This window comes from Condylura cristata, unplaced genomic scaffold (assembly GCF_000260355.1).
Source record: "Condylura cristata isolate star-nosed mole 26May11 unplaced genomic scaffold, ConCri1.0 scaffold00005, whole genome shotgun sequence".
Lineage (NCBI taxonomy): Eukaryota > Metazoa > Chordata > Mammalia > Eulipotyphla > Talpidae > Condylura > Condylura cristata.
In genome coordinates, this window is record NW_004567106.1 from 51454005 (window position 1) to 51479096 (window position 25092).

A 25092-nucleotide genomic window follows, 5' to 3' on the forward strand; every position below is an offset into this window, starting at 1 on the left:
GACATTCAATGAGAATGGGCATTGTATTACCTAAAGTGAACTTTTATTCTTGTTATGCTCATTTGCTATTTTCCCATTACATGGAACCAAACTTTCCCCAGTCTCACAAACCCTCGAATCTCTTTGACTCCCCTCATTCAGTGCACTCTCTTCCTTTATAATTTAGGGGATAATCAGAAACAAAAATGTTTTCCATGTCATTCATTATTACCACCCAGCTTCTGTCTCAAATGATGAAATGATTTTTTTTAAAGATTTATTTATTTATGCATACAGACTGGGGTACAGGCCAGAAGTACAGGGGCAGTGAGAGGATTCACTAGAGACAGAGAGGGGAGCAGAACAGGACGACTGATGAAGTACACTGCTGATGGGAAGCAGCAAGCATACAGGCATGCCATGTGGGTCACCTCCAGGGCAGGGATCAAACTCATGCTGAAGTGGCTTTAGCTTCTCAGTGCTGTGCTTTAACATGCTGTACCACCAGGGAGGGCCAATGTTCCATCTTGATCTCATTCATCCCCACATCTTTACTTTTCCTGGAAGTAAAGAAACACATATATCAGATATACTGATAGGATCTTTACTACACAATTGTCTCAAATATTCACTCCTCTTTTGGCCTTTTCCTTTAAAGAATTCTCCTCAAAAATAAATTTCTGATTCATTTGCGCCACTTTCATGTTCCATAACTCATTCAGCACTACCCCTACATTCCTTAGCTCATTCAAGCATCCACACTGCACTACCAGGAAAGCATCTTCACTCTAATCACAGTAACTTACTCACTCTAATCTCTCCATCATATCTGATGGAAACTTCATTTTTTATTCCATTTGTCCTCTCTGTAATTTGGTACTGTACATCTTTCTCCTCCCTCTTGAAATTTTTCCTTAAGTTAATAAAGTTGTCTTTTACCTTTAGATATAAAATTTAGACTCTCTTCTGTAAGGTTTTGCCCAAATCTCTCCTTTCTCCTTCTTGAACATCCATATGAATGTTAGACTGTACATCTGAAGTACATCTGCATGACTTCAGATGTACTGATGAACCAATGGTTCATACAATGCTGTCTGACTCCCTCTTTCTCTGAATCACCAAACCCATGTAATTAGTTACCTTATAGACATTTCTTCACTGAGCAAAAGATACCTCAATATTAATTGAACTATTATTTTTGCCCCCACACTCTTCTCTGTTTCTCTTAACTTTGTTTATAATACCCTGTTACAGTCCCTATTTAGCCATCCTTGACTTCTCAGTCTCTCCTAAAACTAAGCAAAATTCATGTTTCTTTCCGATAATCAAGATTCATGTTTCATTGTCATATAAATTTTATCTCTTTCATATATGTCTAATATAGCCTTTCTAACACAGTTAATCTTTGTTCCAAGTCACTCTTTCATGTAATTCATTCTATCACTATTCTTCAGCAAGTCCTTGCCATGCTTACATCCTAGTGGAAGAAGCAGGTAAGTGTATTATAGCACAAAGTGATAAAAATCTAGATAAAGGGAAAGCAGGTATGATGTATGAATGCATGGAAAAGGTCTTGTTCCTATACTAAACGATGAGAAAGACATAAGGCTTCCACAAAGAATGGTTACCTAAAAAGACAATTGAAGAGAAAGTAAAAGTTACCTAGGTAAAGGTGAGGACAAGAGTGATCCATAAAGAGGGATCCACATGTGCTAGGCCCAGAGTGGGAGAATTCATGACCTGTTTCAATGCTTTAAAAAGGGCAGTATCTGGAGCCCTGATGACAAGAAACAACATTGGAGAGTTATGTAGAAGCTAAATCATGTATGGCTTTTATCCTGTGTTAAGGGGTTGAACTTTTTGGAAACTGAAAGTGACATAATCAAGCTGTCATCTGAGAAAGATATGTCTGGAAAGTGGATGACCAGGGCCAAAAATGGCAAGAGATGATCAGGTAAAAAGTTGTAGTAGTGATTCAGCAAAAAGTGACACTTCCCTCAACTGTAGGTGGCAGTGCAAATAGATGGCGATAGACACATTTGAAACACCTCTGTGTGAGTCAAGGATGATGTCCAACAAGTGTAGGGAATGTTAAACTCTGAGATAGAATAAGGAATGGGAGACTGTGTCATAGGAGTAGGTAGAGATGCAGAAGGAAATCTCATTCATCCTGTCTCCCCAGACTCTTAGCTGGCAGTCTCTCTTAGACTGGTGTGCCAGTCACATATCTGCTTCTCCTCATTCTCTACACTCCTTTCCTAGGTGTTCTTACCCACTCTTAGGAACTTTCATGACATCAATATACAGACAACATCTTCATTTAAATCTCTAGTCCTAACCTTTTTCCTTAACTCCAAACCTCAGCTATCCACCTGCATATTCCACAGCTCTAATGGGTGCTTAAAAAGTCTCTAGGACATGAAGAAAGCTAAACTCCCAGTCTTCACAAATCCCTACCAGTCTTGCTCCACCAACCAACTTCTCCATGTCAATTACTGACAAAGCCATTCTCATGTTATAAAAGCTAAAATCTTTAGAATATTCTTCACTCCTTTTTTTTTTTTTCATATCCACTGCATCAGTAAATCTTGTTATCTCTGTTTTCAAAATATGGCCAGATATCATCCCTCTCTCATCACTTGTTGCTTCTTCTCTAACCCAGACCACTTCCCAAATGACCGCACTTCTCCACTTTCGCCTTATCCTACCCTCCTTCCACCAACAGTCTTTTCCCTCACCCAGCAAGTTGACTCCTCTCAAAAGTATTCACTCACTTGCTCAACAGTCTGCAGTGGCTCTTCACTTCACTGCAATAAATTCACATTGACCTCTGAAGCCCTATGTGCTGATTCTTTATCCTCTCTGATATCACTGACTAGTTGCCAAGGGTTGATCACTCTGCCATTCCTCAGACACACCAGACATTCTCTGAGTCTTCTGCCTCTTCCCAGAATTATCTTTCCACATACCAGATGTGAACACTTTCTTCTTTCAACACTTTCTTTAAAAGCCACCTTCTCGGCCCTCCCTGGTAGCGCAGCGGGTTAAAGCACAGCAATGAGAATCTAAAGCCACTTCCGCATGAGTTTGATTCCCGCCTGCCCCGGAGGTGACCACATGGCGCGGCAGACCTCTCCTGACCAGCCCGCTGCTCCCCTCAGCAGTGTACTTTGCCGATCTGCCTGTTCTGTTCCCCACTCTGTCTCTGGTGAAGCCTCTTACCGCTCCTGAGCCTCTGGCCTGTACCCCAGTTCTGTATGCACAAATAAATAAACCTTAAAAAAAAAAGCCACCTCCTCAGTTTTTCAAATATATAACCTGTCCCACCACCTTCCCTCTTAGTGCTCTTGTCCTGATCCCCCAACCCTCCAAGCCTCTGTTATACTGTTTGTCAACTTAATTATTACATGTGTAATTTGCTGTCTGGATCCATCTGTTAGAAAGTAAGTTCCACAAAATCAGAAATTATTGTTTTGTTGACTGGGGAAGGAACCCCGAGCACCTCACACAGAGTTTGGCCTCAAAAAGTATTTATCAAGTTTATTTTTAAAAAGCTGGTAAGCAGTAAAATGGGCTGGAGAGATGGACTTCTGGGATAAAGAGATGAAGACACAAATCTGCATGTCTTCCGTCTGTGGTTAACCATCTTCTATTGCCTGGAAATATGCTGTACTGTATCCTCTGGCCTCATCCTATCCACGCGCCACACTGTCACCTATTATCACATGTATCTATGCAAGCAGATTTTCATCTCTGGCTTAAAAGCTCCCAGTGACTCTCCACTACAGATAAAGTGCAGATAACTGAACAGGACTTAGAAGGCTTCCTATGATGTGGTGTTTCCCCAACCTTCCAGTTTTATCCATATTCAGTCCATCCAGCTTTTGTGGTAATTAGGTTCCTTAACCTGCACATTCTCCCCAAGTGCCTATGTGAGTCCTCTGTGTCCAAAGTATCCTTCCCCTGCCTCAGCTATGCCTGAACAACTCCAATTCACCCTGCAAGACCAAGCTCACAATATCTCCACTTGGAAATCTTAGCCTTATCTGTTTCTGCCACAGTCAGCTCCTCCCATGTGTTCTACAGCAGTCTGCACCTGTCTGTATAGCACTGCCCAGAGAGTGGAAGGTCAGAAGCTAGGTCTGCCACCTAGTAACACCTAGATACTTGAAAAGTTTTTTCTCTAAGATCCTTGTCCTTTCTGTTTCTCTCTCCCTCTCTAACATACAGAACCTCCATACAGACACATATACACAACTGCCCTGAATTTGTTTTCCTTGAGTTGATCAATTATATAAACACAGTCCTGAGCACAGTTGTTTTTAAGTTGTACTAACCTTTTGGTTTATTGATTTTGCAAGATCCAGAATATTTACTGAGTTTAGAAATTGGAGTCTGTACTTCTGTACTTCTATACTGTCTGTTTTCATGAGTGTGGCTTTTCTTGGTTGGAATTCTCCTTATTTAGAAGTACTTAAGATTTTTGTGAAAAAATTTTGTTTGGATCTTTATTCTCATGATTTTAATTATTCTTACAACACTACTAGAATTGGCAGTAAGTTCACCTAAGGAATCCACATCTATGCAAAATGTGGCCAGGTTTTACTAGATTTTCCATTCACAGCGTTGCTGTGATTCTAAAATTTTTCTACTTTTCCTGAAAAAGAAAATATCTCATACTGTCAAAATTCACCTTACTAAAGGTCTGCAGTTTATTCCACTGCTGGAGAGTCTACTTGCAAATCTTAATGCCAAAAAGAATTCATCCTACAAACTTAGTAAAAATTGTGTTGCAGGGGACCACCCTCCTTGTTTGTCATTCTGTATTTCAAGTCAGGACCTGGTCTTTGGCGTCCTTGTGCCTCTCTTTGTCATCTCTTTTCATGGCTGCTGACCCCTTCTTCCTTTATGTGACAACCACCATGCAAACAGTGGGATCCACTCACCAACAACATATTTCTCTGTAGTCATTTAATCACTGTTTCAAGAAACACCAGAGGAGATCAATAAGTTATATAAACCCATACTTAAGCACAATTGCTCCCATCTGGATTTACCAGACCTTATGCTGAAGACATTTTCAGGTTCTAAGGAAGGGAAATATCTGATTCATTAGTGAGTAATGTACCAGCTTCCTCTAAAAATTGTCTCCCTTCAGCGGTTCACATTCTGACTGTTCAGTCAGGTTTACCCTGCAAAAACCCTGAATTTGAATGCAACTGGAAAAGATTGCTAGGCTTGTTCTATTTTAGCTTGTCTATTTAGGTATTTTTCAAGTGTGATTTGTGATATTCATACTATTCAGTGCTCCTGGATTAATTAAACAAAATCTGGTTGCTTTTCTGCACATTCTGAATGCTAACATTACGTCTGTCCATTAGGCTGAAAAATATTTTTAAATACTTTCATAATACTTCAGGCATCTTAGCACTTTCCTAGTATTGGGAAAGTTTAACCTTTACATTTTCACGGGCAACAAAACATTCTTCCCTGACCCACATCTTAATGAAACAAAAGCCTGCCCATCAGTCAGGACTTTGACAGTTCAATGTGTTTTCTGAACAGGATTGTATAATAAAACAAATGTCCATTTATTATTCATTCCCAGAAGTTGAATACTTTCAGCCATTCTTAAAAGGAATAGATGTTTACTATCAGATTATGATTTTTTGAGTAATATTCTTTGAAATATAATGGAATTCTGTCCTTTTTATCTTTACTCTGGCCATATCAGAATTGAACAGTGATCGCAGTCATGTGCTACATCTAGAAAATGCATAATGGGCTTTTTCTTATGTTAAGATTTCAACTTTTAAAACGTTTATTGAAAGAAGAAAGGCTGCAGTATCGAATAAGAATCTGAATAAAAGCACTGTTTATATCTCTTTCAAAGAAACATTTGTGTAATAATCAAGAATCAGTGCTTAGAGCAGCCCGGGGAATATTAATTATAACACATGAAAATTATTTTTGTATACATTTAACTTATTTTCTTCTATCACCATCTATGAATAAAATTTTAATGTTTGTTATATATAAAGTTTGAAAATCAAAGAATACTTCTATTTCAGAAATGCCATGTTAATAACAGGCTGTCATACATATATAATAAATTTTTGCCACAGCTCACAAACATTTCCCTTGATTTTAGTTAAAAAATCTGTACTCCTCACCCCCTTTCACACAGATATGTGTGCCTTCACATCATGTTTAAAATGCCTTTAGGAAGGCTAAAAATAGAACTTCCATATGACCCAGCAATCCCACTGCTAGGTCTCTACCCAAAGGCCACAAAAACATTGATTCAAAAGGACACCTGCAACCCCATGTTTATTGCTGCTGAATTTACAATAGGGAAGATGTGGAAGCAATCCAATTGCCCAAAAATAGAAGATTGGATTAAGAAGTTGTGGTACATATACACAATAGACTATTACTGAGCAGTTAAAAAAAAGATAAACTCATGCCTTTTGCAGCAACATGAATGGAGCTGGAAGCTAGAAAGAAAAAGAAAAAAAAGGGATCCAGCACTGGCAGGGGGGAAGGGGGTAAGGGAGGGAGATAGGGAGACAAACAAATGTAGTAGGGTAAAAATGAAAACAGTAAAACAATTAACAGTTATAAATCAGAGGTATTTTATGGGGGTAGAAGGGAGAATGGGATCAGAAGAACTGGAGTGGGAAGAGTGCACTGGACTGTAGTGTTGGCACACGGGTAAATTGGTGGTGGGAAGCCCATGGGGATCACAAATGAGATGAAAAAATGCATGAAATAAATGTTGTAAAAAAATTAAAAATATAAAATAAAAATAAGTAAATAAAATCCCTTTAGGGAAAGAGGTTATTCTAATAATTGTGCTGTGAGAACATGTTTTAGATATACAGCAGCAAACGAAAAGAGAAAATTTTGTGCAGTTTTGCATTGTGTGTTCTATGGATAAATAATTTCAATCAAATTTGTCAGTCTGTGTTCTGTGTCAAAGGTAATTGTTCCCCAATGTTTTGTTGCCCACAAAAATGTAAATACTAGGAAAGTGCTAAAATGCCTGAAATTACGATTGTCACATAAAATGCACTTATGAGACATAATTCACAAAAGTTTTTTGTTTATCTAAAATTCAAAAATGTTTTAATTAACTGATTTGTTTGAGGAAACATTAGCTTACATCACTGTATATAATTCAGAGGAGTGAGTCACTTCTCTCTCTGGTGGGCATCACCATGTGCCAACCTCACCAGGGCACTCATATCCCCTTATCTATACCCACTTAGTTCCTGCCCCTACTTTGCCCCTTTATTGGCCTCAGTTTGCAGCCATTTCTCGACTTTGTTTTGGCTTAGTTCCATCAGTTCCTTTGTTTTGTTTCTTAAAGATATGGCGCATATACAAGATGGGATAGTATTCACTTATTTAAAAAAAAGATGAACTCCTGCCATTTGCAACAAAGTGGATAGAATTGGAGATTTTCCTAAGTGACATTCAAATGTATTGGGTATCCTCTTTATGTATTAAATTTCAGTGAGGGTATGTGCGCTTTATTTTTATTTACTTTGTGAAGAACTGGGGTGTAGACCAGAGGTGTGGGGGGTGTGAGGATTCACCAGAGACAAAGGAGAGAACAGAACTGGCGAGTTTACTAAAATACACTGCTGAGGGGAGCAGCGTGTGACTCAGGAGAGGTCTGCCACACCATATGGGGCTTAGTTCCTTATTTGTTGTTCTCTCTTGGTATGAGAAGACCTTACTGACCTTGAAGGACAGCTTAAGAACTTGAAAACTTGAAACGGTTTTAGAGGAAAACTACAGATGGCCAAATGGTGGGAAAATAATAAATAGCACTATTTAAACCATTGACAAAAGGTGATGAAACACCTAAAGTATTTGGAGTGGTCTCACCTAGCAGACTGTGCCAAGTTCCTCATTTTTCACAAAGGCATTTTGTGAAAATGGCTAAAACATTTTCAAATTGGGGTACCCAGCATAGTATCTTGATTTGTTGAGTGCCAGTGTGTGCTGCATAATTAAATGCCAGTGCCTCTTATACTATATCTCTGATCTTCATAGCCAACCCACAAGATGCATCCATGTTTTAGATGAAGAAACTCATACTCAGAATCAGAGGTATAGAAATAGTAAAGCCAAGATTCATATCACACTGATGTCTATCCGACACCAAAGTTCATTTCTCTCCACTAGACTTCACCTGTTCTCCAAAGGAGAGCTACATGAGCTGTTGTCAAGCAAACTGGTCTCTAAATATCAGACATAAAACTGACTCAATGGTATTTTGAATCATTTAAATGTGATGATATAAAAGAACAGTTGGATAAGCTGGAAAATCCTGAAGATTCCTTCTGTCCTTTGACTTACTGTTTGAAATTATAGTCAAAGTAGTGTCTACGTTAAAAGGGATTTTTGACATGGCATACTGTTTGATCTTACTGAAATCAGTTTAGACTCTTTTGATGATATTAACATCAAGTGTTAAATCTTTAGTCATAAGAATCAAATGTTCAACAAAGTCCAGTCCATTCATTCACTGTCAGTTTAAGCATAAGCATTTATCTTGCCATCTTCAAATCCATTTATTGTACATTCTTTGAAACTAGAAGCTCTCAGTATCTAGATGAGTACACAATATGTGCTCACTAGTGTTTGATTAATATTGTGTCATGTGATTCTTCATAAGCAATGAGTGTTCATAAATACAGTCTTTTAGATGTCATCAGGAGTCTTCTATTAGAATTTCTTTCCTTAACTTTGATTTTATGGGCCTACATTTAAAGTTAATGGAAATAATACAAATGTAGAGAGGGCTAAAAAAATTTCTCAAGATTTCACTCTGGCAAGTTCTCCTGAATATTTAGCCTTGACTGTTTTTATGACTGCAATTTCCTTAAATATGGGGCTTCAGCCATTTTCCATCATCATAAATCCCTTTTATATTCTTAAAAGCAGGACTGAAATGTTTTCTGGTTATCATAGCTTGACCCTCATTTAGATACATTATTTCTATCTTGAGATTATGCTATGTAAATATTATTTACAAATTTGAAATTATATAGCAGGAAAAAAAACTATCACACTACCTCAGAAATAGTGTTTCCAAATGCAAAGTGAGATATTTAAAGTGATTATCAAATAAACAAAGAAATCATTTTGTAACAATTACTTGAATATTTTAAAGTTACTTTTATGTATTTAGCTTTGTGTTTGAACTCTCAGGTTTATAGTATCTTGGGGCATTGTTTAGTTGAGATTTTTCAGAAGCAAGAAATAAAAAGAATCACAGTGAAGCTACTAATGAAAAAAAGAAGAAAAGAGGTACTGGGTCCTATTAGCTAATTCATGATGGCTACAGATAGACAAACAATAGCATCAAGAACCTGCTTTTCTCCATGTCTGGGATCCTGTGCCACTTGGGTCAGTTTCATGCTCAGCCATGGTGATTATCACTATGAAAGATTGTCAGACACTCCTCTATAGTGTTGTGATCTCTAAGAAGAGAGGTCCTCTCCAATATCCACATTAAATCTCCAATAAAGGTTCTCATTAACCTTCTTTTGGTTACATGCACACTCCTGAGCAAGCACATTAGCTGCAGTGTTCATTAAAATGTCTGCAAGCCCACCCCATGGTATAGAAGTTAGACCATATGATTGACAGGCCCATCAGGTAGGACAGTGAGCATTGAAAAGAGTTGCCAGTAAAATAGACGGTGGATGCTAGGCTGGTTAAAACAGATTTTTACTAAAATTTCCATCTTTTAAGTAAGTTTTTCTAAGAAATGCAAACAGTTTGAAAAAATTTAAATAAGCTTTTTTTTTCCCAACAAAATACCATTGTTTTACATTCTTGTTAATCCCCCTCCCCCGCTTCAGTTGTGGTCACAGTCGCTCTCCTACACCAGAGTACCCATAGTGTCCTCCATAATAGAAATGCATTCATAAAAACCATATATGTTGGCCCTCCCTTGTGGTGCAGTGGATTGAAGCACAGCACTGAGAAGCTAAATCCACTTCCTCATGAGTTCGATTCCCGCCTGCCCCGGAGGTGACCACATGGCGTGGCAGACCTCTCCTGACCCGCCTGCTGCTCCCCTCAGCAGTGTACTTTGTCGATCTGCCTGTTCTGCTCCCCACTCTGTCTGTGGTGAAGCCTTACCCTCCGCATCTCTGGCCTGTACCCCAGTTCTGTATGAATAAAAATAAAATAAATCTTAAAAAAAAACATATATGTTTATTACATTTAGATAATATTTTATCTTCTTTGACTACCTGTTTTATCATCTAAAAACAGGAATAATGTTCAGCTTTTAAGAAATGATGTAATTGACAGTATTTTATAAACTATGAAGCGCTTGTTATATAAACTATTATTTCTATGAAAACAAAGTTCACCATGTCAGCATTGGGAAAGCCTTTTTCTTATAAAATGTTTTCCAATCAGTGGTGGGAAGCCTACAAGGATTACAATTGTGATGAAAAAAATGCACAAAAGGAAGAATGATGTAAAAAAAATAAATTAAATATTTTCCATTATACCTACTCTAATCCTTTCTGAAAATCAGTTGTTTCTTTAATTTTTGAATTTAATACACAAATGCTTTATGACAGGGTTTTGTTGATGATTAGACAATGATGATGATGCTAGTAGAGGTAACAGGCAAAGGGAGCTTACTCAATAAATGTTTAGAGAATTTAATATGTTGCAAGATATCTAGGGAATGAAAAGACCACGTAAGTTGGTTTGATGAGAAAACTAGATAGTTAGATAGATGGTAGGCAGGGTGTTATGATTACGCTAATATGTGTAGCTAACAAAGCAGTCCTCTTTAAAGGAAATACCACTAAATACCAGTAGTTTATGACTGTAGTGCTATTGAGATAATCACTCCCAGGAAGTTTCAACTGAAAAAAAAAAATGTTTTATAGATGATTCAGTTCACCTGCTATGTGCACATTTTAAGAGAACGAATTAGTCAGTCTGTTTGAATCATCTTTATGTGTTCCTTTTAGTGGGGAACTCAAAGTTGGTTAAATGGTTAGCACTATTTCAGAAAGAAAAAAGCACAAAAGTAAAAAAGCCACTCTATACTGAAAGCCTAATCCAAACACATCATAGGAATAAATGTCGTAAGAAAAAAATATGAGGAAATATTTCTATAGAGAAACTATAGAGTCACTACCAATACAAATATTAAAATTGTCCAACCTAGCAGGTTATATAGATGGAGATGAGAAAGCAGTATGTGCCAACCCAATGATATTGGAGTAAAATATAATTGTAGAAAAACATTCTCAGGGTTAGAAATTATTAAGGTGAAAATAACTTCTGAGTTTGTTACCACAACCCAGGAGTACACTTATAAATATTTAACAACCATCCTGACAGTTGTTTTTCTTTCAACCCTGGTTTGTTGTGTTGGCCAATTTCGATGGTGTAAATGCTCCCATGATGGCCAATTTCAGTATCAAGACAGGTCACTAAATGGAAGTTAGGAAAAGATACACATTCTAGGTTGTCTGCTTGTGCCAGAAGGCTCTGGCATAAGACTATTTCACTACCATAATTTACAAATAAGAAAATAGCTAAGGCCAAAGAAATTAGTGCCTACTTTGGTCAGACAACTGATTTGCTATACTACCACACTTAAATCTCATTTCTCCTCCATGCTGTGACTCAAGATCATAAGTACATTATGAAAAAATGATCATGATTGACAAGCATTTATGTGTCTTCAGCACTCTGCACAGTATGTGGAATTTAGTAGGTGCTCAGAAAAACATTGATGATATGAACAGGCTATAGTAGAGCACAATTGCACTGTTTTTAATGGCTCCTATGCCTTAACTTAATGGCTCTTAAGAGTTGCTCTAAGTAAGCTAGGTACTGTAATCACTCCCATATTCAGAAGAAAAAGTAGACTCTTAGAACTTATTTGCCAATAGCATACAGACTAGGAGTTCAAACCTTGTATTCTGTTTCCAGTCTGTGCACTGGACACTTCAGCTGTCATCCAATAACTGCCAGTGTCATCAGGGTGCACTGCTCAGCAACAAATACTTTCAAAAGATCTCCCCCCATTTTTTAAGAACAATTCTTAGAAAAGACTTAGTCTCACCAACACACATCTTTGTTGATGGAGAAGGAACGTAATTAATTGAAATGATCAAGGAAATGGGGTGTTTAAGGTTTCTCATTATCTGAGGATTAAACAGAAACCCATGTTTTAATTTAAAATCCTGTTGTTGACTGTCGATCCTAGGCATTTGTTTACTTGTTCGTTTGTCTTTAAAAATGAACCCTTCTTTGATTTTTTTCAACCTGAAAAAGTCATCACCATTTGCTTTCAAGAGAAAGTGTAGGAGACTGGGCTACTCCCTCCAGTATGTTCTGCAAGTCTTTTTCCTTAAATAGGAAAAATAATTTTCCTGCTGGTTTTCTTGTGATTTGCTATCTCATTAATTAGGATGACAAAAAAATTATAATACATTTGTATGGTTTTTTTTAGATTCTAATTATTTGAGTGAGTGGCTTATGTATCAAGCTTAAGCTATGGAACCTTGTTTTGTAAATATAATTTATTGTAATACCTCAGATATTTAAAAAAAAGATCTTCAAAAAACCTAGCAGGGAAAAAAACTCATCCATCCTCCACACCACATTAATAGGTAGCAACTAAGATGCAAATTGGTTGTAATGCTTCCCCCATCCCCACTTATGGCAGTAATGGTTCATTAATTTTCTTCCTTTATTATTTTTTCCTAGAGAAAATACAGCAATAAGTATTGTATTGGGCTAATGTCTCCAATTTTCAAAGATACATTGATACCATGATTAGAAGTACATTTATTTTTATGCATAATATATTCTGGAAAGCTTAGATAAATATTTATGGTTTGTTTGCAGCTTGTATTTACCTACTTGTCCCAAGTCCTCCTTTTGTTGTACTCCTTGTCATACCCTCTACCAACACCAAAAATTTTCTAGTACAGTGAGATTTACATATAAACAGTGTAGATATACATAAAAGTAACAAGTAAAATACCCTATATCTATGTTGATATGTGGTATATAACACTGTATCACAAAGTATTTTCAAAGATGATATCTCGTTTAGATATAAGACATTTGTGTGAGGGGAGTGGACACTGGTACTCAGAGATAGATGAATTGCCTGAAGTCACACAGCTAGAAAGAGAAAGGGCCAGAACCAGAACTATTGATTGTCCACTATGTGCTCCAGTAATTTAGCATGGGAAGATGTTTCAGTCCTAGTGAAGCATTTAAGAGTAAAGTTCTGATGCCAGGCAGGAACTCAATTTTGTTCTGTGTGACTTCTGGCAAGTTCGCTCATCTAACAATGAAGAATAATACTACTTCCTACTTCACAGGGTGTTTATGAAGAGTAAATGAGAGAGTTTAACAGAATGCCTGGCACATGGTAAGCATTCAATACATGTTAATTGTTTTTATTATTTATGGTTTATGCTTCTTCCAGTTCTTTAATGAAACTTTGCTTAGCTCTGTGATTCAACTACAGTTCTCTAGCCTGCAAACTCTGCATCTTCAATCAGATACCTTCATTTGGATTCTATAAATCATTAACCTTATGCTTTTGTTTTCTTTCATAGCTCAGGAATGAGAAGAGGTAGTCATAATACAGTATGTCTTATTTTACATGCACCCTCAGAGCTACTAAGCAGTCCTCTCTTTCATTTCTTGCTGACCTCAGTTTGCATGCCCTCTGTAGCTATTCTAAACCTTTTCCACTAAAGGCCCTCCTCTGTATCCAGCACTTTTACCCTATGATCATATAGTCTAACTCATTTTAGAACATTACTATTATATACCATGCACCCCTTCATTGTCCCAGATGCATATCTGCTTCTCCTCTTCTCCTCTCTCAAAGATAATGACATTTCCCATGTTCCAGGCTTTTGTTCCTTAGGAATATTTCTCCAACAGTTTTTTCCTTTTCATTTATCTCTTTGCTTTCCCCTCTGTACTAGGCTCAGCTACTTTCACTTTTGCCAGGTGTTTTCTCTTATGCCTCTTTATTCACAAACTGCCCTGCCTGTAAGGATTTTCCATTTCTCATCCTCCTTCAAAATTCAGCGCTATCATCTTTTCCCTTCTGGTTTGACTGTCCTTCCTTAGCTTCCCCATAGATGTCTGTCAACCCATTGCTTCTACCAAATGACTGTGAGCTTCACAAGGAAAGGCATCATGCCTCAGTATCCTTATTGCTTAATTGTTCTTCACTCATTTATTCAACATATTTGGTTCCTACTGTGTTCTGGGCTCTATGCCTAGTACTTGGAATAGAATGATGAGCCAAACAGACATTGTCCTTGCTCTCTAGGACCCCAACACAGTGAACTGAATCCTATTTCTCATACTCATAATGTTCCATGCCTACTTCTCTTGAAGCTTTTATCTATTTGGACTGTGCTTTGCAGGGGGTTATAATGTTGTGTGGTGTAGTAATTTGTATTTGTGTATTATCTCTCAACCACATCGATATTCTCTGGAAGATAGGGATCATTCCCATTTCCAATATTGCAAGTTCAGAGTTATGTGCATAATGCTGTGATTTTTGTAAACTTATGGTTAGTCTTTGACATAATTACAATACATGTCTGTTTTTAGAGACTCCTCTAAAAGGACTGTTTAATTTCCATTCATAACTACTCCAAATAGACAAACTACTCTGTAACTTGCACACCTTAAGCTTTGTGTGTGTGTACTTTTGTTCTTTTAAGTATGGTAACATTGAGTTACAATACTGTATATATGATTTAGGGGTAAGTTGACATCTCACCATATCATGTGTCATCATACTGCACCTACCACGCTTCTCCAAAGAAAGCACACCTTAAGTTTTTAAAAATTGGATAATAAATCCACCCTTGCTTCCTAGTAGAAATATTGTCTATGTGCATATAACACAATGTAAAAATGTTATTTTTACTAAATAACTTCTGACTTGGTAATGAAAAATATGTTTTTTGTCTGAGAAATAGGACTTTAGTTCCAAAGTTTTCAACTTGCTGTTTTTTATGTTCCCAGATCTGACATTAAGTTAAGCATTTGTCTATTCAAAACAATAGGTCAACTATAGCCAAATTATAACTATACCTTTCCTCTCTACAAAAAAAAATCCTATAAACAGCATGTGATCATATTGCTTCTAGAACGTAGGATTGTTTTCTTCCAAAAGGAAGCTAAATTTAGCCTAGTAATTCTACATGCTCCCAAGGAAACAATGCCTGCTGTGATTTCTAGAGTAAATGAATCTGAACCACAATTCCTTTACTTGATTAACTGAGGAAGTTTGAATATCAACCTAGTCATTAACCACAGATATTGAACCACATTAAGCAACCAGCAAGGGGTTAAGAAAGAATTTGCTATTGTTTCTGACTTCACTGCCGAATGATTCTAACGTAGTTCTGTGTCCTTAATACAGAACATTGTTTGCATCTCATAATCGTTCTCTAAAATTACTTGTTCATGGTTGGAGTTCTAAAATTAAGCTATGTGGAGTCATGTCCAACTGCACAATGCATCTTTATGTGAAACCAGCTAGAGTTATTTTGTTTTCACTCAATGTAAAACTTTCAGTTAGGAAACTTTGCTTCTAATAGTTTAACTGGTATCTCTCAGCTGCTGCTTCTTTGTTTCAAATGACAATTAAATGGCTTTTGCCTTGAATGTGTTTTTGGCAGATTAACTTCTCACCATGAAAACCCCTGCTGTGCTGACACCTGGCATCCTTGTGCTTCTGTTTACCTTGGTGCAGAGGAGCAATGGGGAATGCAAAGAAGCACTAGTAAAGTCTGAGATGAATGTGAATATGAAGTATCAGCTTCCAAACTTCACTTCGCAAACGCCCATTCAACATGTCGTTTTACACAAGCATCACATTTACCTCGGTGCTATTAATTACATATATGTTTTAAATGACAAAGATCTTCAAAAGATTGCTGAGTACAAGACTGGGCCTGTGCTGGAACACCCAGATTGTATCCCATGTCAGAACTGCAGCCACAAAGCCAATTCATCAGGTGGCATTTGGAAAGATAACATTAACATGGCATTGCTTGTTGACACGTACTATGATGACCAACTCATTAGCTGCGGCAGTGTTCACAGAGGGACCTGCCAGCGACATGTGCTTTCACCGAGCAACACAGCTGACATACAGTCAGAGGTTCACTGTATGTACTCCCCACAGGCAGATGAAGAGCCTAGCCAGTGTCCTGACTGTGTGGTAAGTGCCTTGGGGACCAAAGTCCTGCTGTCTGAAAAGGAGAGGTTCATCAACTTCTTCGTGGGCAACACTATCAACACTTCCTACCTTCCAGATCATTCATTGCATTCAATATCGGTGAGAAGACTAAAGGAAACACAAGATGGTTTTAAGTTTTTAACAGATCAGTCATATATTGATGTTCTACCCGAGTTCCGAGATTCTTACCCCATTAAGTACATCCACGCCTTTGAAAGCAACCATTTTATTTATTTTTTGACAGTCCAACGGGAAACTCTAGATGCTCAAACTTTTCACACGAGAATAATCAGATTCTGTTCTGTAGACTCTGGGCTGCATTCCTACATGGAAATGCCACTGGAGTGTATTCTCACAGAAAAGAGAAGAAAGAGAGCCACAAGGGAAGAAGTGTTTAATATTCTTCAAGCTGCATATGTCAGTAAGCCTGGTGCCCATCTTGCTAAACAGATAGGAGCCAATCTGAATGATGACATCCTCTATGGGGTGTTTGCGCAAAGCAAGCCAGATTCTGCTGAACCAATGAATCGCTCGGCCGTCTGTGCATTCCCCATCAAATTCATCAATGAATTCTTCAACAAGATTGTCAACAAAAACAATGTGAGATGTCTCCAGCATTTTTATGGACCCAACCATGAACACTGCTTTAATAGGGTAAGTCACACAGGTTCCCCTTTCACATCTTATAAGTATAAATCAGAATAAGTAGCAGTCTAAAAAAAGAACAGCAAGGACTTTTCTGTACTTGATAAACACTCTTTATCGAAAATGTTGCCAATTCTTCCCAATAAAATTTAGAAATTGAACCTTCACTTAAAAGTAAAATCATAAAATCATAAGAGGTAATGAAAAGAAAAAAAAATGTTTTAACAATTTGAGTTTGCACTTTTGCCAACACTTCAGATTATTAAATTGATCTCTTAAATAAACTTTAGAAGCTCTGATAGGATTTACACAAAGTTTAACAAATCAACAATCCCTGTAAAACATGATTATTGATTTTAATGGAGTCTTTCCAACATTTAGAATAAGACAATTAAGTTAATTTGTGGCATTCAGGCTTTTTTCCTTATGAGTAGTTTTCTGACCTTCCTTGATAGTGTCCCAGATGTTACTCCAAGTAACTTTTCCTAAAGCTAGAAAGATAATTATGGGGAAATGAATTTACCTTGTAGTGAACTTAAGACACACTTTCTCTCCTCTCTCCAATTTTTATGAATAAACATAATAACAATACCTGTATATGTTAAGTGAGACTAATTTCTTTTTGTGTATACCTAATAAGTCTAACAAACTGTAAGAAGCAACGGAATGTTTTGTCCCCTTTTCTCCACTAGAAAATACAGAAGAATGAAAAGAACAAAAGGACTTTTAGAAACCTGGAATTAGCAAATAAAAGTGAAATATTAGTAGCATTCCAGAGATAACACTTTTCTTGTGTTCGATAAATTACTTCACACACACAAGTTCTTAAATGGTCTACTAGGAATTCCTCTGAGGTCTCTAGAGCACAACTTTACTATTTAAATCTTGTTTTGTTAAAAATTCTATAAAGACTATACTTTATGAGACTATATTGATATCTCCTTCCTTTATTTTTTACATTTCATTCCAGATGTAAAAGCATTTGTTGGTTCTAGAAAGTTTTAAAACACATATAACTTTATTTTACCTTTTTGACTTTTTTAATGTTCCAAAAGTAACAAAAAGGCAGTATTAACCAATGAAATTTATGTCAGTTTATTGTCCAGGAAAAACGCCCAAAATATACCAGCCACACCTGAAACCATTATCATTCCCCTCACAAAAATTCTTGTGGGAAACACGATGGAACTTGCCAACATAGTCTTCTCACAAGGGAAGCCAACTTTTGCACTAGCCAAATTCCATAAAGACAAATACCTTCAAACCTCCTCTTATTTATTTGCCTGTTTATCTACTCTGATTACTAAAGATCAAACTTCTTCCAAGAATAAGACTATGCACAATTTTCATATACCTTAGATTGTTCTAATAATCACCAGTCATTTCCTACCGTCATCTTCAAATTAAAGTACCTAGAGCCGTCACCAACAAAAATAAAGTGGTTTGCAAGATCAAACTAGTTTGAAAAGCAGTAATATAATTCCATTCTGTTTTGGCAAGCTATGGGGTAACCCTTCTAACACTTTACTAGAATTGAGTTTTTAATCTTAGCATAAAGTGGTTAATGAACACACATGCACTTTTTTTTCTTAATATCTCTAATCAGTCAGATCTTTATGGGGGCATTGTTGTGCGCTCTGTGGCCAAGGCTACTTAGAAAGATGCAGCAGTAACTTTCCACTGAGGGCCCCCTCACACCCCCCAGAGGGTGAGCACAGCCACAGAAGGGGTTTTCTGCCCTGCCCTGAGCTTCCTGCATTGTGTTAAAAGAGTTTGTATCACAGACTCAGACAAAGAAATTACAAAGATAGAGTCATTTATACCCTAGGTGTCCAGCAGGTGTATCACGGCTAACTTGCTCATTAAAGATCACATGTTATCCTGCCTTTTCCACTCACACATTTTATAAAACGCGTCTGTGAAAACTTTTCAAATGCATCTTCTCATTTTGATGACATCATTAATATTCTTTTTTGAACCATGTAAGAGTTTCTAGGGCATATCCCCTTCACCTCTCAGTCACTTATGCTTCAGAACTCCGTGATTCCACCTCAGATGCTGTTTCCAGCCTCAGGTACCCATTCATGTAACATTAGTGTTGGTTATATCATTTTCTATGTTGCTTTTAAAAGTGATTCTTAAAGGGTTTGTTTATAATGATTTTCACCACTTAGAATTATGAACATATACCCACAAATAATTACTTAATCTGTATTAGATATCTGTACCTCTTTTTTTTCATTAGTGAGCCTCAATAAGTATCCTAAATCAAAATTGCTTGAAGTTTCTCTTAGCTAATTCTTACTACCCAAACAGTACATTATTATTCAAAATAAGTTGAGAAAATGCCCCATAATATGGAGACTTTGTACAGTCGCAATTTTGAGAAGAAAACAAAAACCTCACCTTCTCTTTTGGGATAAACAATACTAAAATTTCAGTAAATTTTAAGCACAGTAACTGAAATCTTCAATAATATAAGTGATTTATTCTTATTACAAAAATAATATTACAGTGACTCCAAAGGAAAAAAAGTCTGATTACATTGGCCTACTTTTCTATAAACAAGTATTGAGTAAGGGAAATTTTTTAAAATCCCAAATCAGCAAAGATGCTGTCTCTAAGTTATAGCAAGAGAAATAAAAGAAAACCTCTTGGAAAGTTTTTAAATCAAAATTGAAGCAAAAGGATTCTTGAAGCATCTCTCACCTACCTAGAAAATAAAACTATCACATCACACTATTTTCTTGCCATCCGTTATAAAAGTTTTGTCTAAGTAAGCATTTAAAAGAATAAACATAGATCTAGCAAACATTTTCAACATTTTGTTTATCTGAATGAACGATGATCAATCCAATGAAGGGGAAACTTGCTATTTGGTGCCAGACACACCTGGATGGACATCCTGCCATATTAAATGGAATACTGTGTAAAGAAAGGCAAATTCAAGTTATAGGCTTGTTTTCTGGAAGCAGCACATTCTGGTTCTATTGCTCATGAAGGTCTCTCACTTTTAGAGAAAGGCTTCTGCAGGGTCCACCCCCATGATTTTTATTTTGTGTAAGTCTTTCTTAAGACTTAATAGTTCCACCCTGTCTCCCCAGGAAATAGGAAAAATGGGAAATATTGGCAGTTTGGGAATGGAGAGAAAGACAGTTGTCTCAGTGTGATAGTCCAGTTAAAAAGTATAGGCTTGATCCTTTCCCCCAGTTTAAATCCTAAACACCCTTGAATATTAAGACTAGATTTATATAATTGGTTATAGTCTGCATTCAAGATTTTGCAGATAATTTAGTTTTAGAAAAAGCCAACCTCCGAGATTGTTTGTATCAAACTTCCTTGTTTTTAAATGTCATTTATATCAAATTCAAAGAGTAGCCAACTACTTCCCAAAATAAAGGAAACTTAAAGTAGTAATTTTCCATCTCCGTTTCAGAGAGTGCCAAAGTTAAAAGGGTCACCACTGAGAGCCATCAAAGGAAGAAAGCAAAGAGGTTAAAGCAGTTTTTGAATGAAAACAAAATCAAACCAAGTTGCAAACAAGAAATAATAGGAATAGGCAGAAAAATAAACATATGGTGATGTTTCTTTATTACTATTATAAAGATGATAGATGAGTAAAATTGGGTTACATTTAAGTTGTAATGGAAGAAAATAATTACAGCCTTCCATCAGGAAACCACAAGGAGCATTATTGATCTCTCATCCTCAGGGCATTTCACATAATATTTAATAAAATAAACAAAGATTTATAACTCTTTATAGGCCATATATCTATAATCTCCCACACCACACCATTTGAACTGGAAATGTGAAGTCAGTGTTACAAATAACATCCATGTAATTACACTGGCTTGGCATGTCTTATTTAAACAATCTAGCACTCTCAAGAGAATATATTTTGTATTAAGAATGAAAAATGTGAAGTCAGATTACAGGGGTTTTTTGCTTCCTGTGTTCAGAAATGAGAGAATGTTATGAAAATGTAATGAGGATTCTTTATTCTAAACACTAAATATTTTGGCCATATGCCCAATGTTATAACTACAAGCACAGTCTTACAAGGAAGAAAATCCTTGAAATATAAGGATTTGATATACTTTATAAAAATTTCTAAGTAGGATTTATTAATTTAAACTTGCTTCCTTCCCTTCTATAAACGTTTTGTTATTCTCTCCCAGGTAAGGGAGTCTCTGCTCCCTAACTTATTTATGTGAATTCTCCATGCTACCTATCCCATGTATAGCATTGTTTTATTAAAAGGAATTTAAGATTATTTTCTTTCCAGAATTTTGTAATACTCTCTGAGATCATTTAACACACCCTGGGGTGTATTAGAGAACATACTATATAATGAGTCATTAACAGTTTTTGCTTTTCTCTCTTCCTCCTGCCAACTGTCCTTAAAACTATTTCATAGCTTATTCTCAAACAAGAGTGTAAAAGCAAAGAGAAGCCATTTTTCTGATAAGCTAGGAGGAAATAAAAATAATTAATAAAACTGTCACTAAAAATGTATGTAGACTTTACCTTTGGATTATATTAATTCATGATGTGATCAATAATATTTTCCATTTGTATGGATAGGTTAAGAGTTAACCTGTGCCACTTTAATTTGAGATTGTCTTTTGAAACAGGTGGTATAATATGTCTTTTACTTAAGCAGTTTATTTCTACAAGGAGATTCATTTGGTAAAATTAGTGTAGCAAACAAGGAATTTGTGCAAAAAGAAAAGAAGTATTAATTAGGACTTTGAATCCAGCACTCTAACATGAATTTTCATTGTTAAACTACCAAATAGTTAGAGATTTCTGAAATCATGTGAATTCCTGCATTTCATAAGAATATTAATCTGCTTCGGTAATAATGGATTTTTCCCTCAGAATAAAATATCAAAATTCGGGTGTTGCACCTTACATCAATCAGACTTATCTCTAATCAGTGGTCATGCCCTCCTACCTCCTCACTCTAATAAGAAAAATGAGATTCTGTCAGAATTTGGAGGAAAGACCTACCGGAAATTTCTGCCATTGCTTATTCATGGATTCATGGATTGGTACTGAGTCAGTGGGCACACAGAGTCCAGAATGACTAAGTGCCCATATATGTGCTACAAGTCACATCTCCAGCAACCAGAAAAGAGTTTATTTATCAGGGAAATGAAGCCATGAGTTCAGCCACTCCTGAAGTCATTAAACCTCATTTAACTTTTTTTTTTCTTATGTGAATATAGTGAGTAATTCTTAGATCCTGGATATATTCCAGTATACCAATTGTATAGTTTTCCTAACTCAAAGTTCTAGGCAGATTCATTTGTATATGAATGACTTGCTGATAAAACCTTGGGGGAAGGGGTCTTCTGGAATTCATTCACCATAGACCCAGACTGATCTTGGAGAAACTAAGTGTATTTACCTTTTATACTTCAAAATAGTCTCTAGTTTTTCAACATCAGGACAGAAAAATATCTTTAAATGCATACTAATATAACATAATGGATTATTTTAACCATTCTTGGTGCTCATAAATAGAGGGAAATAGTTTTTGAAAGGTATAATTACTTAAACAAAAATTGAAATCATGAATCCAGACTGAAGTCTGACTTCACTCGTCTTTTGTAAGCATATCATGACAGTGTTCATCTGTTAGAGAACATTAAAGTAATGGTGATATTTCAAATTGTGCTTTACATGATAAAGGTGAATTGAGTTCAGTTTTTATTTGTAAAACATTCTTTTCTAGAACTGATTTTATGGAAGTATATGGATTATTCATGTGTCCATGTGCCAGGAAAGTATAAATGTATATAATACTAAGTTTTCTACTGAAATTTTAAATTTAAAATCCAGTTACTGGGCCCTCCCTAGTCGTGCAGCAGGTTAAAGCACAGCACTATGAAGCTATGGCAACCACTGAAGCAGCCAGGGAGATGACCCACATGGCCTGGCAGATCTCTCCTGACCCGCCTGCTGCTCCCCACAGCAGTGTACTTCATCAATCTGCCTGTTCTGCTCCCCACTCTGCCTTTTACCCTCCACACTTCTGACCTGTATCCCAACTCTGTATATATATGAATAAATAAGTCTTTTTAAAAAATCCAGCTACCACTTGCATCTAGCAGTCTACTAATCAAACTAGATGAAGTGGTCCACAGGATATGGGAAATATGCAGATTAAAATGGTGTATTAGCTCTGAATCAATAATATTCAGTGCTAATGCACTAAGCAAATTAGAAGCACTAATGCAATAACAGTCAATAGCAAAAATGAGTATCTCTAAGAATTATCCTGACAAAGTGTGCTATATTTTCCATTTACTTTAAGCTAATTACATTACACACTTGTTTTTTCATCTTATTAGGTTAGCCAAGTGCAAGAAACATAACCACTTTATTTATAAAATGAATAAAATGACCAAAAACTTGTTACTGTTTTCAGCAGGAGGCAGGAAGGGATTTCTTTATACAACCAAGATTCAATAAGAAGTCCAACAAATGTTTATTGAGTGCCTAACCCATGAGATAGGCGTGATTCTTGTCTTTATGAAGCTAACAAGCTAGGAAAGGAGGTGACAGTAATCAGTCAGTCACACCAACAAACAAATACACCATGATAAATTATGACAGATAGTGTGAGAGAAAAAAATCTGTGAGTGTAAATGAGGAGGAATATCTAAATTTGGTAGTATAGTTACCAGAAACCACCCCAAAGAGAGGATAAGGAACTATACCTGAGAGATAGCAAACTACAAAAATGAATAATGATTTAAAATATTTATATTAAAAAAGAAAGTTAAATAACTTTCACATAAAAGTAAATGTTAACCTTTACATAAAAGTTAGCTTTTATGTAAAAGGTTAACATTTACTTTTATGTGAAAGTTATTTAAAAAAAAATAAAAGTTAGCTTTTATGTAAAACTCAAAATTTTAGTTTAAAGCAATACTTTCGTAGATGTACAAAGTATATAGCCTGTATTATAAGCTAATAGTAATTACTATTTCATAAGTTCTTTAGGTCTTTACTGCATGTTGCTACATTTAACTAGTTTGATTTTATTTTTTTAAGTATTTATGCACACAGAACTGGGGTACAGGCCAGAGGTGCAGGGATAGTGAGAGGGTTCACCAGGGACAGAGTGGGGAGCAGAACAGGCCGACTGATGAAGTACACTGCTGAGGGGAGCAGCGGGCGGGTCAGGAGAGGTCTGCTGCGCCACGTGGTCACCTCCAGGGCAGGGAGAGAATTCATGCTGAAGTGGCTTTAGCTTATTAGTGCTGTGCTTTTAACCCACTGTGCCACAAGGGATGGTGGAAGGGTCCTGATGTTTTTTTTTTTTTTTCTTTTTTAGACACACAGATAATAGGAAGTAGAACTATGCTGGAGAATTTAACTTTTTGAGCAGTTTTTTTTTAATCATTGTAATTAAGTTTTGTCTTTGATTTAATTAGAATTAAATTATTCTTTATTAGATGATCCTTATGAAATATAATGATAATTGTAGAGTTCTAGAAGCTAAGACAATTTAAGTGGTCCTCACTCTCCCTGCCTTTCATGCCACTTAGTTGGTTTCTTTCAAAATAGATATTCCTTCTATCAATCCATATTTCTTTATTATCCCTCTCTCCTTTCTTCAGTAGCCAAAACTGGGTTCCTATTTATTAGAAGAACCGGTGTTCATTGGGGGTGGAAGAAACCATCCTCTGTCAGTAAGTCACTTAACAGAGAGAATCATCATTCTGAAAACACACAAAATAAGGTCTTTTGTAATTGTCAAAATTATAAAAGTTTACAGAATTCAGGGGAGTATGATACTAAGGTGGAGCCAAGTCACATTGTCTTTCTGGATCTGTTACTGTCCTCTGCACAACTGTATCCATATTAGACCATTTCCTCTCATGAGAATCATGTGGCCGAGAGGGCCTAGGGAAAGACAAGCGCTCCCAGGACTCACGAGGATATCATGAGCACTGCTGAATGTGCAGGGGTGTGCTCTCAAGTTAGTGCTGCTTTTCAGTTGTTCTAATACATCTCCAGCTGCAGACACATCTTGCCTTTCTCTTTAATCATGTTTATATAATCATGCAAATATCTAAGTAAGTTTAGAAGGCAGACTCTTTGTCATATGCTTCCATACTTAAGTATAATGCTTTGCAGACCACAGACAACAG

The 25092-nt window shown here is 36.4% G+C and overlaps 1 protein-coding gene across 1 annotated transcript in view; it reads left to right on the plus strand.

Annotated features, from left to right (window-relative positions):
* Positions 1-15720: 15720 nt before the first annotated feature.
* Positions 15721-25092, plus strand: part of MET (MET proto-oncogene, receptor tyrosine kinase) — a 71243-nt gene continuing 61871 nt past the window's right edge. The window contains exon 1 of the mRNA XM_004677165.2: positions 15721-16930. Coding sequence (XP_004677222.1) covers positions 15728-16930 — 1203 coding nt within the window. The 5' untranslated portion in view covers positions 15721-15727. The remainder of the gene's footprint in view (positions 16931-25092) is intronic.